The sequence below is a fragment of the Mobula hypostoma genome, chromosome 18, assembly GCF_963921235.1.
Source record: "Mobula hypostoma chromosome 18, sMobHyp1.1, whole genome shotgun sequence".
Lineage (NCBI taxonomy): Eukaryota > Metazoa > Chordata > Chondrichthyes > Myliobatiformes > Myliobatidae > Mobula > Mobula hypostoma.
Window position 1 is genome coordinate 55,989,447 of NC_086114.1, and position 17,244 is coordinate 56,006,690.

Consider the following 17,244-nt stretch of genomic DNA (forward strand, 5'->3'; position numbering starts at 1 on the left):
TCTAAAGTTGTTTGCTGATGATATCTTTCATGTTCGTACTGTCCAACTAAATGAAAAGCTTTGTAATCTCAGAATGAAGCTGTTGTAATACAATTGATTTGAGACAAATTGCAGTAATTGGGCATTGAGTCTATCTAAACTTGATCAACTCTAAAATGAAAGCTTTAGTTGTTGTTTCTAACTGTAAAGAGATGCTAGATAATTACCAGTATGATGGAAATGTAAGCTTTTAAACCTGTTGGGGGTGAGAATGTAAATGGTATTGTCTCTTGTCCATCTTGATAAGCATATCTAGTTGTAAATCCAGTTACTCCTTTTCCATTAAAATAGCTCTTTTCTTGACTATGAGGAACATGGTAGCATATGAGGTTCTGTACATTATGCAGAAGAGCACTGCATAGAGCAGCTTGCTATCTTGTGTTCTAACTGGCTGCATTACTGTCTGGTTTGGAGGGACTATTGCACAGGATTGGAAAAAGCTGCAGAAAGTTGTAAACACAAACGGCTCTATCATAGATACTAGTCTCCTTAGCATTCAGGACACCTTCAAAAGGCAATGCCTCAAAAAGGTGGCATTCATCATTAAGGACCCCTGTCACCCAGGCCATGCCGCCTTCTCATTGATATCATTAAGGAGGAGGAACAGAAGTGTAAAGTCATTCACTCAATGTTTCTGGAATACCTTCTTCCCCTCCAACATCAGATTTCTGAATGGGCAATGAATCCATGAATACTACCTCAGTATTTTTTTCTTTACTCTTATTCTTCTCTTTATGCACTGCTTATTTAATAGATCTATATCTTATCTAGCTTGTTAATATAAATATCTATATGGTTAATATAGATGTAGCTATAGGGAGGTAGAGGCATAGAGATAGTACATATATAATTTGTAGTTATTATGTATTGCAAATGTACTGCTGCTGCAAACAACAAATTTCACAACATATGCCAATGATATTAAACCTGATTCTGAACTTGTGTAATATCCTAAATTCCAAGTTTCTCTGTAGTTTTTAATGTTTCTAACTTAGAGTATATTTATTAAAAGTAAATAGCATTCCTGACGAAGGGTCTCGGCCTGAAACGTCGACTGCACCTCTTCCTACGGATGCTGCTTGGCCTGCTGCGTTCACCAGCAACTTTGATGTATGTTGCTTGAATTTCCAGCATCTGCAGAATTCCTGTTGATAGCATTCCTGTTATGGTTTTGCCTTTCCCCAGTTTTCGTTTGTGTTAACAGCAATACTGGCAACTTCAGTGTGCAGGCAGTCTGCTCTCAGCTGAACTCTGCAGCCTTGCACACGTGATGGTCAAGATAGTACTAGCTTTAAGACTTGAGAGATGCTGTTAATTATAGTCCATCACATTAATAATCACATTCAAAAAAAGAATCATTTCCATCAAGCCTACTTTGAATGCTGATAAATACTCCAGTAATAGACAAAACAAAGCAAGCTAAAAGATTTAGTAGCAGGTAGGGCAATACATAGAGCTAGCAAAGTGCTAACTCTTTCAGGAAGACCATATAATACTATTCCTTTTTTTTTAGGCCATCTAAGATAGATTATCAAGTTGCAAAATCTCTTTAACAAACTGTCCTTTGTAAACACCACTGTATAGTATTGGTTTGACTAAAGATCCACAGGTGAAATTTCCCTCAATCTTTGAATTAATTCCAAAAGCATATTTGAGTAATACTTCTACTATTGTTGCTGTGGTGTTTTCAGCACAGTTTCCTAGTTCTGGATTAAATGTTCCAGAAGGGCCCCTGATTATTTTATGTGTCATGAAGGAGGTAAATTTTGCATAATTGTCAAAACAAGGCAATCAGTTGCAAAACAGAAATAATTTGCATGTTTATCTAGGTGAGTGTGTGTCACTATTAATGTGTAGGTGCAAGGTTGGTAAATGTGGCAAAGGCTGGGGATAAGTGAAGCAAGAGGATTTAGAAAAGTCCAAACATTCACGTAGTCTTATTTTTCGAGGCTACCTTTTACCTTCTTCCAGTTAATACTGACCTCTCTATGTAAACAGGTTTTCTGATGGACAGAAGAAGAAAGCAATGTCCCAGAGACTCCAGTCCTATTCTTATTCAATGCTATGCAGTGGGATCCAGAAGTTAAACCCACTGCATTAACTAATTTCTCCTTACTGTGTAAGAAAAGTTAATAACCAGGTTATGGTAGTTAAATTTTCTCAGTCTCCCAACTGCGCATTGCAATTTACCATGTAAGAAAAAAGTTTCACCTGCAAAAACAACAAGAATCACTGCTCAAATTAGTGATTAATATCAATAATGTTAGCCATTTCTTTGAAGAGAGGCTAATGAGCATCTACAACTTGAAAGCTAAGATTTAGTCTACTTTGTAATGCATCACATTGCCAATATAGTAAATTAACTCTATTTGCATTGTGATTGTTGAATTTGATCTGAGATGGTAAACAATTACACTGCCAATGAAAATATATAGGAGTTAATTTAAATGAAAAAATGAATTGACAGGCTGTCCATTTCTTTCTAATCAAAAAATACTCATGGTAGGCAAGGCTGAATTACCAGTCAGAACTGTCAGTCAATGCAGTAACAGTCAGACCTGCTGAAGAAATACAATACTGCAAAGTTGAGACCGAGAAAATTATTGTGACACTTTATCTAGTGTTAATGGAGGCAATTTGTTTTAAACTGCCATTCTAAAGATGAGCAGGAGCAGTGCACCTGAAATGTGAGCTTGACTGACTGCCATTTCTATTAGAAGCTTTGCTCTCTGTAGAAACTCCAGTTCATTACTGCAGGTAATTACAGGATGATTATGGATGCAGAAGTTAGCCCGCCTCGTTTTAGCTGCCAAATATCTTAATATAGAATTATAGGACTTATCAGCCTCCCATTATAGCATCTATTTGTTCTGTAAATGGATTTTATTTTAAAGAATCATTTTTAAAATCTGGTGGATGAATTTACTAAATTTTTACTCTTTATTTTCCTCTTTCCTCCCTTGCTCCCCCTGCATAGGCCACAGTGCATTGTATTGACAGGATCGCCCATGTCCAGACCAGCTTTGTTGGACTTAACACTTTCTTTCACAAAAAATTTCAGTTTGTGCATCTGTAGTCAAGTATACATGGTAATTACCTTTACTGATTTCTCTTGCCATTCATTTCGTTTTTAAAATGTAGAAATGTGGTAAGTGTTCATATGACAGCAGTTTAGAAGAAATATCTGATTTCCCCTTATAGTCTTGTTCAAATGATGTGCAATAAAAACTTTAGCGTACATGTAATGACACAAAACTCTTGGGTTTGGCACTTTGATTGTAACTTCTAAAATTAACACTCATCCAAGATGAGCACTAATGCTTTGGGCCAGGTGCTGATGAATGCAGTGTGTGTTGACTTGTTATGGCAGCAAAAAAGGAATATAGAATGGGATGATGGCTGGTTTCAATGGAGTTTGTGTCAAGTTTGTAGACCCTCAAACAGGGGCAATCCAGGTCATTATCCAGAGATGAGATTTGTGTGTGTAACCCATGCCACCTTTCAGTTTCCAGTATCTTACTTCATGTTCAAAAATCGCAAAATAATGTCTATTATTGCTGTTGAATGATAAAGATTCCTTTTCTTTAAAAAAAAACTGCTAGCTATTGCTAAATTTCAAGAGGCAGAAATAACCAGGTAGAATTGATTCATAGGTAGCAAGTTTTTAGATTTAAAGCTTTGCACATTGGCTACTTTGGATGCTGCATTGAACAGCTGTCTGTCTACCTTTTGTAATCTGTGTTGACACTTATAGAACCTGTCTCATTCTCTTACGTTGATAGACTATTTTTCTTTGAATGCTAATAGGTCATAGAAAATCATAGAAACATTGAAATCTTAGAACACTAGAGGGCATCCAACCCATTATGTCTGCATCAGTAGAAAAATGAACCATCTAATCGCACCTTCCAGCACCTAGTTCCATTTTCAGATTATGGTTTGTCAAGTGGACATCCAAGTACTTTTTTAAATGTTTCTGCTGCTCTCTTGGGCATAGGGTTCCAGAGCCACAGGATGACTACCTTAGTTTGCTATGTCTCCTCTCTGATTTCTCTACCAAGTGCAATGATTCTTGCTTTCATTTCAGTCCCTCTGCTTTACTATATCTAGCTTATTTAATTAAATACAGCTCAAATCTCCCCTTACCTGTCTCTGATCTAAAGAAATCCAATCCAACTTATCCATTCTTTCCCCATAGCCAAAATTTTCTATCCCTGGCAACTTCCTCATAAATCTTTCCTTCACTCTCTCAAAGTAATGTTTTTGCAGTCCTGTCATTTAACAACTCAGATGGATGTTTAGTTTGGACAAGAGGATGTGAGGTTTGGTTTTAGATATGTTGGTCATGGTAAAGGTGAAATTATTTACAAATTTATTAAAATAGAACAAGCAGCTAAAAGATTTAGCATTTGTGATTGAATGAGGTGGGAGAATAATTGATCACATAGACACCTTGCTTATTAAAAATGCAAGTTGCACTTCCATATGTCCTAGTTTACACATTGCTTCCCTTTGCCTGACATTCATTCAAAGGCTGTCAGACATGAAATGTTAAGTTTCCATTGATGCTGTGTTTACAGCATTTTGTATTCAATTCAGATTTCCTTTGTAGTTTAATTTTCATTTGGCTTGTTTTGTCTTATTTTGAGTTTCAGTACAGTGTTAAATAAATTAGGTCTTAGCCTAGATTGCTTCATATACAGCAGACTCTGAAAGGAGGACTTTGGCTGAAAATGGACAAAATGTGGACTATTTGCCCTTTCTCTTTGTGTTGTGATTATCCTTTCCAATTTTCAAGTTTTATTTAGTTAACTGTTTTGGACGAGATTAAATTTTGTTCAGAATGGATGTGTTTTGCAAAAATTATAAACATTAGTTAATTGTAATGTCAGGTTTACCTTTTTAACTACCAACAGGATTGTCAAATGTTGAAACATTTGTACAGGATAAAGATGTGTTAATGTTTACAGATGGCAGTATGACAGGTGTGACTTGAAACATCAGTTTATTCCCTAGTCTTGTCATTGGGCAGTCACAGCTTTTGTATACATTCCTTGATTAGCATGGTGAAAAAATGGTTAAAATTCCATTCCTGAATGATATCAACAGTGGAAACCGAATTTTCTGAAAGTCATAGGGTGAACTAATTGCATTAATATTTTTTGAACTCTGTTGCTTAGGGATTCTTTTGCTCATGTTTATCCACTAGATGGAGCAAAAACAGAAAATGTTGTGATCACTCATAAATAGAGTGGCATCAGTGGATATTACAGATGCTGAAAATCTTAAGTAACACACAAAGTTCCTGTGGAACTCAGCAGATTAGTAGGTGCCTATGAAGAGTTGACATGTTGGGCTGAGACCCTTCATCAGGAATGTGCATTTCCCTCCATTGAGGCTGCTTGAGCTGCTGAGTTCTCCCAGCATTTTGTGTGTGATGGAAAGAAAATGAGATGACATTCCAGGTAAATGGCATTTCATTAGAACTCTGGATAGAGCTTTGCAGTTATGTGGGTAGTAGAAAAAGAAGATGAAGGAAAATGGTAAGTTAAATGCTTCCCTGAAATAAGTTTGTACATGGTAAGTATTGGTGGGAAAGCTTCAGTATATTTTATGAAATCAAGTTACAGATGTTTAAGAAATGTGTTCAAAATAATACCATTGAACATATCCATGTTATCCTGTGCTTAGGGTCCACGGAAGCAGTCAGTCAGTGAAATTAATATGAATATGGATAAATACCAGCAATGGTTATCAAAGAACAAGAAGAAAGCCTTCTATGCAGCAGTGGCTGGAGATAATCTGCGAGATGGAGTAAAGTGCTTACTTCAGGTGATTGTTTTATATCTATATTAGCAAATCCACTACCATAGTGCAGAGGTACTAAATATACTGATCAAGTCTTAAAACCGCAGATTTGCTTTTGAATTTTTTATTTGAGTGGATACATATTCAATTAATGATGAAAGATATTTTAAAATGTAACATCTGTGGAATTTATACTGTTGGTAAATGTTCTACTGTATAAATGAACAATATTTTTCCAAGCTAACATTTAGAATGAAGGAAGATTACTTTTATTCTAGCTGTCGAATGCAAAATCAGAAAATTTCATATGAAATTTTATACATGGGCACTTCTGCTGAACATGTCTATACAGATGGTCAGGCTTACAGTAGCCTCCTGTCTTTAGACCATAAAACATAGCAGAATTAGGCCATCAGGCCCATCGAGTCTGTTCCACTATTCAATCACGGCTGATTTATTATCCCTATCAACCTCATTCTCCTGACTTCTCCCTGTAACCTTTGATGTCCTTACTAATCAAGAACCCGTCAACATCTATTTTAAATATATCCAAATGACTTGGCCTCCACACCCATCTGTGGCAATGAATTTCACAGATCATCACTCTCTAGCTAAAGAAATTCTGTTCTAAAGGGATGTCCTTTTGAGGCTGTGTACTGTACTCTGGTCCTAGACTCTTTGACTATTGGAAGCATCCCCTCCATATTCACTCTATCGAGGCCTTTTGATATTTGATAAGTTTCAATCAGATGATGCCACATTCTTCAAAATTCCAGTTAGTACAGGCCCAGAGCCATCAAATGCAACTTGTATGTTAACCTTTTGTTAACCCTGTGATCCATCTGTAAACCTCTAGATCCTCTCCAATGACAGCACATCCTTAGATATGGGCCCAAAACTGCTCACAGTATTCAAATATGATCTGACCAATGCCTTATAAAGCCTCAGCATTACATCCCTGCTTCTATATTCTAGTCCTCGCAAAATGAGTAACAACGTGGCAACACGCACAAAATGCTGGTGGAAAGCAGCAGGCCAGGCAGCATCTATAGGAAGAAGTACAGTCAACGTTTTGGGTTGAGACCCTTCGTCAGGACTAATGGAAAAAAGAGATAAGAGATTTGAAAGTGGGAGGGGCATGTGAGATCCAAAATGATAGGAGAAGACAGAAGAGGGAGGGATAAAGCTAAGAGCTGAGAAGTTGATTGGCAAAAGGGATACAAGGCTGGAGAAGCCTGGGTATCATAGGATGGAAGGCCTAGCAAGAAAGGAAGGGGGAGGGAAGCACCAGAGGAAGATGGAGAACAGGCAAGGAATTATTCAGAGAGGGAAAGAGAGAAAAAAAAATTGTTAGGGATGGGGTAAGAAGGGGAGGAGGGACATTAACGGAAGTTAGAGAAATCAATGTCCATGCCATCAGGTTGGAGGCTACCCAGACGGAATATAAGGTGTTGTTCCTCCAACCTGAGTGTGGCTTCATCTTGACAGTAGAGGAGGCCCCGGATAGACATGTCAGAATGGGAATGGGACGTGGAATTAAAATGTGTGGCCACTGGGAGATCCTGCTTTCTCTGGCGGACAGAGTGTAGGTGTTCAGTGAAGCAGTCTCTCAGTCTGCGTTGGGTCTCACCAATATATAGAAAGCCACACCGGGAGCACTGGACACAGTATATCACACCAGCAGACTCACAGGTGAAGTGTTGCTTGCTGCATTCCACCAGCATTTTGTGTGTGTTGCTTGAATTTCTAGCATCTGCAGATTTTCTCGTGTTTGCGTTTGTAACAACATGGCATATGATTTTGTTACTATAGACTCAACCTGCAAGTTAACTTTTAGGGAATCCTGCACTAGGTCTCCCAAGGCTTTATTTTATCTAAGTTATAATGTGATAGTAATTTTCTTGTATGATGTAATTCAAAAATGTTCCAAGAAACTGAGAGAAATATGGTTTGTCTGGGTGAAATCTGAAAAATTACACTACTAAGACTGTTTAATAGGATATAGCTTAACTTGTATTACCCTAGGCTTCTGGACTGGGTCGAATGAAGCCGAATACACTTGTGATTGGATACAAGAAAGACTGGCATACTATTAATTTTCGGGATGTTGACAATTACGTTGGCATTTTGCAGTAAGTAGTTTTTGATCTATTGATTAAAATTAATATAATGTAGCATCTGGAGCTAGTGACTTTATTAAACAATGTCAGTAATGCTTTGGTATATTGTGAACCAAGAAAAATATCTTACAGCAAAATGTCTTCAGAGATTTGTCAAATTCAGTTTTCTTCTATTTCCATTGTTGTTTTTGTTGTATATTAATGAAAATAGAACTTGTTATCACTTTCTTCATCAAGAAAATATTTTCTCATTGTTTTCTGCCAGTCAGATGTGAAGATGCATTACATCTGTTACTTATTGCTCTTTTATGTACTCTATTCGTCTTCAAGTTCCGTTTATTGTCATTCAACCAAACACATGTATACTGCAAAATGAAACAACATTCTTCCAGACCAGGTACACAACACACTACATGTAATTTACACTCATAACACATAAAGTAATATTATCACAAATAAAGTAACAAATAAGGTGCATTTACAACACAAGTTATAAAGTAAATAGTATTATGCTACTGGCACTTCATGTGTGATATGACCTGGGTGGTGGCAGGGAGTTCAGTAGTCTTAAGGCCTGTCTGTGGGAAGAAGTTGTTTCCCATTCCAACAGTGCTTGTACGAATGCTACGGTACCTCCTGCTGATGGTCCGGCGGGGAGGGGGGGGCGCAAAGAGATTGTTGGATGGATAGGAAGGATAATTGACAATGTTAAGGGTCCTGTGAATGCAGCACTACTGATAAATATCTCTAATGGGTGGAAGAGAGACTCCCAGCGGTCCTTGCAATCCTTTGTAAGGACTTATGGTCAGATGCCTTGCAATTCCTGTATCAGACACTCAATGGTAGAATGGGGTGGGGGGGGGAGTGGGGGAAGGAAGTCTAACCCACCACAATCTTCTCAACGTTAGAGATGCTGTTATGCTTTCTTGACCAAAAAGATGATTTGTGAGGGATCGGATCTGATTATCCATTACCTGCACTCTTGGAAACTTTCTGCTCCCAACTCTCTCCGTGGAGGAACAGTGTATGTGCAGTGAGGAGTGGTCAGCCTGGACCTTCCTAAAGTTCAGAATCATCCCTTTGGTCTTGTCCACATTGAGACTCGTGTAGTTGTGCTCTCACCATTCTACCAGCCACTCTGCCTCTTCTCTGTACGCCATCTCATCGCCGTTGTTGATGAGACCAACCACAGTTGTCGTCAGGAACTTGATGAACTGGTTGGAACTGGATCTAGCAGTACAGTCAGGAACAGCAGCAGGCTGAGCACACAGCTCTGGGGAGCACTGGTGCTCAACGTCATGGAACTAGAGATGTTTCTTCCAACATGGACTGACTGTGGCCTTTTTGTCAAGAATGTAGTCGTCGAGGCAGATTACTGTCGCCCTCTTGGGCACTGGGGTGAAGGTGACTGCCTTGAAGCCTAAGGAGACAGTGGACTCTTCCAGAGAGATGTTGAATATGTTTGTTAGAACCTTGGTTAGCTGGGCTGCCAGTACCTCAGCCCTCGACCAGGTACATTATCAGGCCCTGCAGTTTACACGGGTTGACCCTGTTTAGGGTCGTCTGCACATGTGCTGCGGCTAGACAGAGCACCTGCTCTTGGTGGGAAGGAGGAGGAGGGGTCTTCCATGCCAGCGCATCATTTTTTGCATCAAACTGAGCATAAAAGACATTCAGACTATCGGAGAAAAGCGATGAGTTCACTGATGATTCTTACATGCATCTCTACCAGATTTTCAGGCTAGGCATGAAACTGGTATAAGGTTTACTTATAACAGCAATCATTTAAATTCCTATCCCCGTTCCTGTTTCAGTGTTGATCAATGGCCACTCTCAGGGTGGAGATTCAACACCTCATATTCCATGTGGGTAGATTTCAAACTGTTGGCATGAACATCAATTTCTCCTTAGAAACATAGAAAACACAACACAATACAGGCCCTTCGGCCCACAAAGCTGTGCCGAACCTGTCCCTACCTTAGAACTACCTAGGCTTTACCCATAGCCCTCTATTTTTCTAAGCTCCATGTACCCATCCAGGAGTCTCTTAAAAGACCCTATAGTTTCCGCCTCCACCACTGCCGCTGGCAACCCATTCCATGCACTCACCACTCTCTGCATTTAAAAAAAACACTCCTGACATCTCCTCTGTACCTACTTCCAAGCACCTTAAAACTATGCCCTCTCATGCTAGCTATTTCAGCCCTGGGGAAAAGCCTTTGACCATCCACACGATCAATACCTCTCATCACCTTGTACACCTCTATCAAGTCGCCTCTCATCCTCCGTTGCTCCAAGGAGAAAAGGCTGAGTTCACTCAATCTATTCTCAAGAGTCATATTCCCCAATCCAGGCAACATCCTTGTAAATTCCCTCTGCACCCTTTCTATGGTTTCCACATCCTTCCTGTAGTGAGGCGACCAGAATTGAGCACAGTACTCCAAGTGGGGTCTGACCACAGTCCTATATAACTGCAACATTACCTCTCGGCTCTTAAACTCAATCCCACGAATGATGAAGCCAATGCACCATATGCTGCCTTAACCACAGAGTCAACCTGCTATGGACTTGGACCCCAAGATCCCTCTGTTCCTCCACACTGCCAAGAGTCTTACCATTAATACTATATTCTGCCATCATATTTGACCTACCAAAATGAACCACCTCACACTTATCTGGGTTGAACTCCATCTGCCACTTCTCAGCCCAGTTTTGCATCCTATCAATGTCCTGTTGTAATCTCTGACAGCCCTCCACACTATCCACAACACCTCCAACCTTTGTGTCATCAGCAGATTTACTAACCCATCCCTCCACTTCCTCATCCAGGTCATTTATAAAAATCACAAAGAGTAGGGTCCCAGAACAGATCCCTGAGGCACACCACTGGTCACCGGCCTCCATGCAGAATATGACCCATCTACAATCGCGCTTTGCCTTCTGTGGGCAAGTCAGTTCTGGATCCACAAAGCAATGTCCCCTTGGATCCCATGCCTCCTTACTTTCTCAATAAGCCTTGCATGGGGTACCTTATCAAATACCTTGCTAAAATCCATATACACTACATCTACGGCTCTATCTTCATCAATGTGCTTAGTCACATCCGCAAAAAATTCAATCAGGCTCGTAAGGCATGACCTGCCTTTTACAAAGCCATGCTGACTATTCCTAATCATATTATGCCTCTCCAAATGTTCATAAATCCTGCCTCTCAGGATCTTCTCCATCAACTTACCAACCTTCTGTTAGTTTTTTTTCCTTTCCCTCTTCTGTTCCCCAGTCTGGTCTCTTGCCTCTTCTCCTCACTCCTCACTTGCTTATCACCTCTCCCTGGTGCCCCTCCTCCTTTCCTTTCTACCATGGTCCACTCTCCTCTGCTATAAGATTCCTTCTTCTCCAGCCTTTTGTCTTTTCCATATAACACCTCCCAACTTCTTACTTGAACCCCTCCCCCACCCACCTGGCTTCATCTATCACCTTCTATCTTGTCCTTCATCCCCTTTGTTATGGTTTGTAACTCCAAAACATTAATCTAATTTAAAGGAAGCCATGGGTGTCCAAAATATGAGTCCAACTTTGTGTTTACTTTAAGCAAGGTGTACATGTATCACACAGTGGCATCATGAATTATACAATGCAGGTATTTTTACATTTAACACATAATTATTTAAACAAACAATGAATGCTTACTCAGACAATATAGTTACAATATTATTCCAATTTTACTTGGATATTAATACAAAACACTCTTCTCTGCTTAGCTATAAACTCCAACTCAATAGAAAATGCATCAACTATATAGACCATAGGACAGAGAAGCAGAATTAGGCCATTCAGCCCATCGAGTCTGCTCCGCCATTCCATCATGGCGGATCCTGAATCCCACTCAACCCCATACACTTGCCTTCTCGCCATAAACGATCAATTTTTACTTTAAGTATACCCACAGTCTTAGCTACCACAGCTGTCTGTGGCAGAGCATTCCACAGATTCACTACTCGCTAGCTAAAAAAAATCCCTCCTTATCTCTATTCTAAAGGGTCAACCCTGAATTTTAAGGCTGTGCCCTCCAGTTCTGTACACCTCCACCTTAGGGTGGACATGGAGAGAATGATTCCTATCTAGTCATTTCAACTTTTGGTAGGTTTTAATGAGATCTCCTGGCAATCTTCTAAATTCCAGTGAGTACAGGCCCAAAGCTGCCAAAAGCTCCTCATATGTTAACCCCTTCAATCCTGGAATCATCCTCATGAACCTCCTCTGGACTATCTCTAATGACAACACATACTTTCTAAGATATGGGGCCCAAAACTGTTGACAATACTCCATGTGTGGCCTGACTAGTGTCTTATAAAGCCTCAGCATTACCTCCTTGTTTTTATATTTATTCCCCTTGAAATTAATGCCAACATTGTATTTGCCTTCTTTACCACAGACTCAATCTGGGAGTCTTGTACAAGGACTCTGAAGTCCCTTTGTAACTCTGATGTTCGACTTTTCTCCCCATTTAGATAATAGTCTGTACTTTTGTTCCTTTTACCAAAATGCATTATCATACATTTTCCAACACTATATTCTATCCACCACTTTTTTGCCCATTTTTCCAATTTGTCCAAGTCCTTCTGCAATTGCATTGCTTCCTCAGCACTGCCTACCTCTTCACCTACCTTCATATCATCTGCAAACTTTGCCATAAAGCCATCAATCCCGTTATCTAAATCACTGACAAAGTGAAATGTAGCAGTCCCAATACTGACCCCTGAGGAATACCGCTAGTCACTGGCAGCCACCCAGAAAAGGCCCCCTTTATTCTCACTTGTGGTTTCCTGCCTGTCAGCCATTCCTCTATCCATGCCAGTATCTTTCCTATAGTGCCATGGATTTTATTTTATTGAGCAGCCTTATGTGTGGCACTTTATCAAATGCCTTCTGAAAATACAAGTAAATGACATCCACTGTCTCTCTTTCACTGTCCCTGCTTGTTACTTCCGCAAATAATTCTTTATAGATTTCTCAGGCAAGGCAAGATTTCTCTTTACAAAAGGCATGCTGACTTTAACTTATTTTATTATTAGTCTCCAAGTACCCCGAAACCTCATCCTTAATAATTGATTCCAACATTTTTCCAACCACTGAGGCTAGGCTAACTGGCCTATAGTTTCCTTTCTTTTGTCTTCCTCCCTTCTTAATGAGTAGAGTGGCATTTGTAATTTTCCAGTCCTCTGGAACCATGCTTGAATCAAGTGATTCTTGAAAGATTATAGCCAGTGTATCTGCTATCTCTTCAGCAACAACTTTCAGAACTCTAGGATGTAATCCATCTTGTCTACTTATCCACCTTAAGACCTTTCAGTTTGCCTAGCACTTTTTCCTTTGTAATAGCTATGGCACTCATTCCTGCTCCCTGACACTCACAGGCCTCTGTCAGATGCAAAGTACCTATTAAGTTTATCTGCCATTTCTTTGTCCCCCCCCCATTACTACCTCACTGGTATCATTTTCCAGTGGTCCAATATCAACTCTCACCATCCTTTTACTCTTTATATAACTGAAAATACTTTTGGTATCCTGCTTTATATTATTGACTAGTTTGACCTCATATTTCATCTTTTCTCTTCTTATAACTTTTTAAATTGCCTTTTGTTCAATTTTAAAAACTTCCCAATCATCCAACTTCCTAGTCACTTGTGCTACATTATATGTCCTTCCCTTGGCTTTTATGCAGTTCTTAACTTCCCTTGTTAGCATGGTTGTCTACCAGTGCCATTTGAGAACAACTTCTTCTGTGGGACCTATCTATACTGTGCCTTATGACCTATTTCTAGAAACTTCAACCATCTCTACTCTGCTGTCATCCCTGCCAGCAGCCCCCTGCAAACCACCTGGACTAGTGCCTCTCTCATGCATCTGTAATTCCCTTTATTCCATTGTGATACTAATACATCTGACTTGTGCTTCTCCCTCTCAAATTGCAGTATAAATTCGATCATATTATTATCACTGTCTTCTAAGGGTTCCTTTACCTTAAGCTCTCTAATAAAATCTGGATTATTACACAACATCCAATCTAAGATAGCCTTTGCCCAAGTAGGCTGAAGCACAAGCTGCTCTAAAAAGCCATCTCGTAGGCATTCAACAATTTCTCTCTCTTGCCGTCCGACACCAATATGCAAGGGGATTGGGAAAAATCAGGTTGAAGTCCACAATTACAATTGTGATATTAGCCTTATTACATGCCCTTTCTAACTCTCTCTGCAAGTTCAACCTCACATCTTGGATACTATTTGAAGGCATATATGTGATTCCAATAATGTTTTTTACCCTTGCAGTTTCCTAACTCCACCCACAAAGATTTGATTTTCTCTGACCTATGTCACCTCTTTCTAAAGATGTAACTCCATCTCTTACCAACAGAGCCACACCACCACCTATCCCTTTCTGCCTGCCCTATTGATACAAAGTATATCCTTTGCTATTAAGCTCCCAACTACAGCCTTCTTTCAGCCACAACTCAGTGATGCCCACAACGTCACACCGACCAATCTCAAATTGTGCCACAAGTTCATCCACCTTATTCCGAATACCACATGCATTTAAATACAGCACCTTCAGTCCTGCGTTTTTCTCCCTTTTGAGTTTTGCCTCTGTGGGACAATGTAACTCTTTCGACTGTCTGCGTTTGCACCCTGTCATTGGCTTGTCCTTCCTGACATTCATGTTACACCCATCATCTACTTGTAAACCTGCTGGCTCATCCTCAAACACGAGGAATTCTGCAGATGCTAGAGATTCAAGCAACACACATCAAAGTTGCTGGTGAACGCAGCAGGCCAGGCAGCATCTCTAGGAAGAGGTACAGTTGACGTTTCGGGCCGAGACCCTTCATCAGGACTAACTGAAGGAAGAGCTAGTAAGAGATTTGAAAGTGGGAGGGGGAGGGGAAGACCCAAAATGATAGGAGAAGACAGGAGGGGGAGCGATGGAGCCAAGAGCTGGACAGGTGATTGGCAAAAGGGATATGAGAGCATCATGGGACAGGAGGCCCAGGGAGAAGGAAAAGGGGGAGGGGGGAAAACCCAGAGGATGGGCAAGGAGTATAGTCAAAGGGACAGAGGGAGAAAAAGGAGAGAGAAAGAATGTGTGTATATAAATAAATAATGGATGGGGTACGAGGGGGAGGCGGGGCATTAGCGGAAGTTAGAGAAGTCAATGTTCATGCCATCAGGTTGGAGGCTACCAAGACGGAATATAAGGTGTTGTTTCTCCAACCTGAGTTTGGCTTCATCTTTACAGTATAGGAGGCCGTTGATAGACATATCAGAATGGGAATGGGATGTGGAATTAAAATGTGTGGCCACTGGGAGATCATACCAGCTCTTGTCATACTGGTTCACATCCCCCTGTCATATTAGCTTAAACCACCTCAACAGTTATGGCAAACCTGCCCCCAAGGATATTGGTTCCCCTCAGATTCAAGTGCAATTCGTCCCTTTTGTACAGGTCCCACCTGCCCTAGAAGAGGTCCCAATTATCCTGAAATCTGAATCCCTGCCCCCTGCTCCAAATTTTCAGCCACACATTTATCTGCATCCTCATTCTATTCCTCTCCTCACTGTCGCGTGGCACAGGCAGCAGTCCCAAGATTACTATCCTTGAGGTTCTGCTTCTCAACTTCCTTCCTAATTCCTCTCCCTTTTTTTGCCTATGTTGTTGGTACCAATATGTACCATGACTTCTGGCTGCTCAACCTCCCTTTTCAGGATGTTGTGGATGTGTTCAGAAACATCGCAGACCTTGGCACCTGGAGGGCAGACTACCATTTGTGTTTCTTTTTTTGCACTCACAGAATCGCCTATGTGTCCCCATAACTACAGAGTCCCCCTAACCATAGTGTCCCCTATTACTACTGCCATCTTCAGTTTCCTACCCTTCTGAGGCTAAAACCACAGGGTAAAAGGAATCAACATTTCTATGATTAATCGTCCTCTTGAATTCAATCTTGTAATTGTGTCCTTCAAGAAACAGAGTTCATCTCTGCATTCATGCTGATGCTGTAGGTTGGACACCCATCTGTGGTTGGTGATCAGTAATGAGGGTAAACTCTCTCCCATACGTACTGGTTGAAATGTTTTGCACCCCAAGCCAAACTCAAGGCTTCTCTGCCAATCTGTGTATAATTTTTCTCTGCAACAATAAGGGAACGTGATGCAGAGGCTATGGGATGTTCACTTCCATTACTCATAACATGTGACATGACTGCACTGATACCATAAGGCGAGGCTTCAATGGAAGATATGAATTATGACATGTCAGTACAGTGTCTGATATCACCATTTCTTTTACCTATTTTGAAAGTCACTTCGCACTGCCCTGTCAATTGTCATTTCTTCCTGATCTGCAGTAATGAGCTCAAAGGTTGGACCACAGTGGCCAGGTTTGGCAGGAACCTGTTATAATAATTGACAAGTCCTAAAAAGGACTGCAACTGCAACTGCAACATATCCTTTAGCCTTGGGGCATGCACCGCTGCTTGAATTTTCTCTGCAAACTTGTATAATCCTTGGGTGTTATGGTGTGATCACAGTAAGTGATGCTTGGTTTAAAGAACTCACACTTGTTATGTCATGCTCTGAACCCATGATCTTATCTTTTTAATACTGTCTTGTCATCCTTACTGGCAACAATGATGTAATCTGGTTAACACTGAGTGTCTGGACAGCCTTGCAGCATCTGGTTCAGAGCTTTCTGCCAGAGTGCAGGTGTTGATGCTACTCCAGAAATAAACCTGTTATAATGATACAGCTCTTTGTGAGTGTTTATGGTGAGAAACACTTTGGACTTCCATCTCCATTTGTAGGTAGGCCTCAGCTAAGTCCACTTTGATGAACTGTTTCCCTGCAGAAAGGTTTGCAAAGGATATCCTCTGCCCAGGATAGAGGATTTGATTTACTTTCAGTACTGAGTTGATGGTGACCTTAAAATCACCGCAGATGGCTGCTGGGACCATTGGTGTTGCCCATGGGCTCCACTCAACCTTGGAAAGAACTCATTCAGACTTCATGCAATGTAGCTCACTGGCTACTTTATCACAAATGGCATAAGGAATTGGATGGGCTTTGCAAAGTTTGGGTGTGGCATTTTCATCTAACATTATTTTACCCTTGATATGTTTGAGCTTTCCATTGTCATTCTGGAACACTACTGTGACATCATCCAGTACCTTCCTTAATTTGCTTTCTGTTGACTTTATTAGAAAGGATGTAGCATGCAAATTGTG

The 17,244-nt window shown here is 40.4% G+C and overlaps 1 protein-coding gene across 3 annotated transcripts in view; it reads left to right on the top strand.

Moving 5' to 3' along the window:
- Window positions 1-17,244, top strand: part of slc12a1 (solute carrier family 12 member 1) — a 163,576-nt gene that overhangs the window by 96,499 nt on the left and 49,833 nt on the right. For all 3 annotated transcript variants that reach the window (XM_063070928.1, XM_063070927.1, XM_063070925.1), the window contains exons 16-18: window positions 3,017-3,128; window positions 5,731-5,871; window positions 7,873-7,979. In XM_063070928.1, coding sequence (XP_062926998.1) covers window positions 3,017-3,128; window positions 5,731-5,871; window positions 7,873-7,979 — 360 coding nt within the window. The remainder of the gene's footprint in view (window positions 1-3,016; window positions 3,129-5,730; window positions 5,872-7,872; window positions 7,980-17,244) is intronic.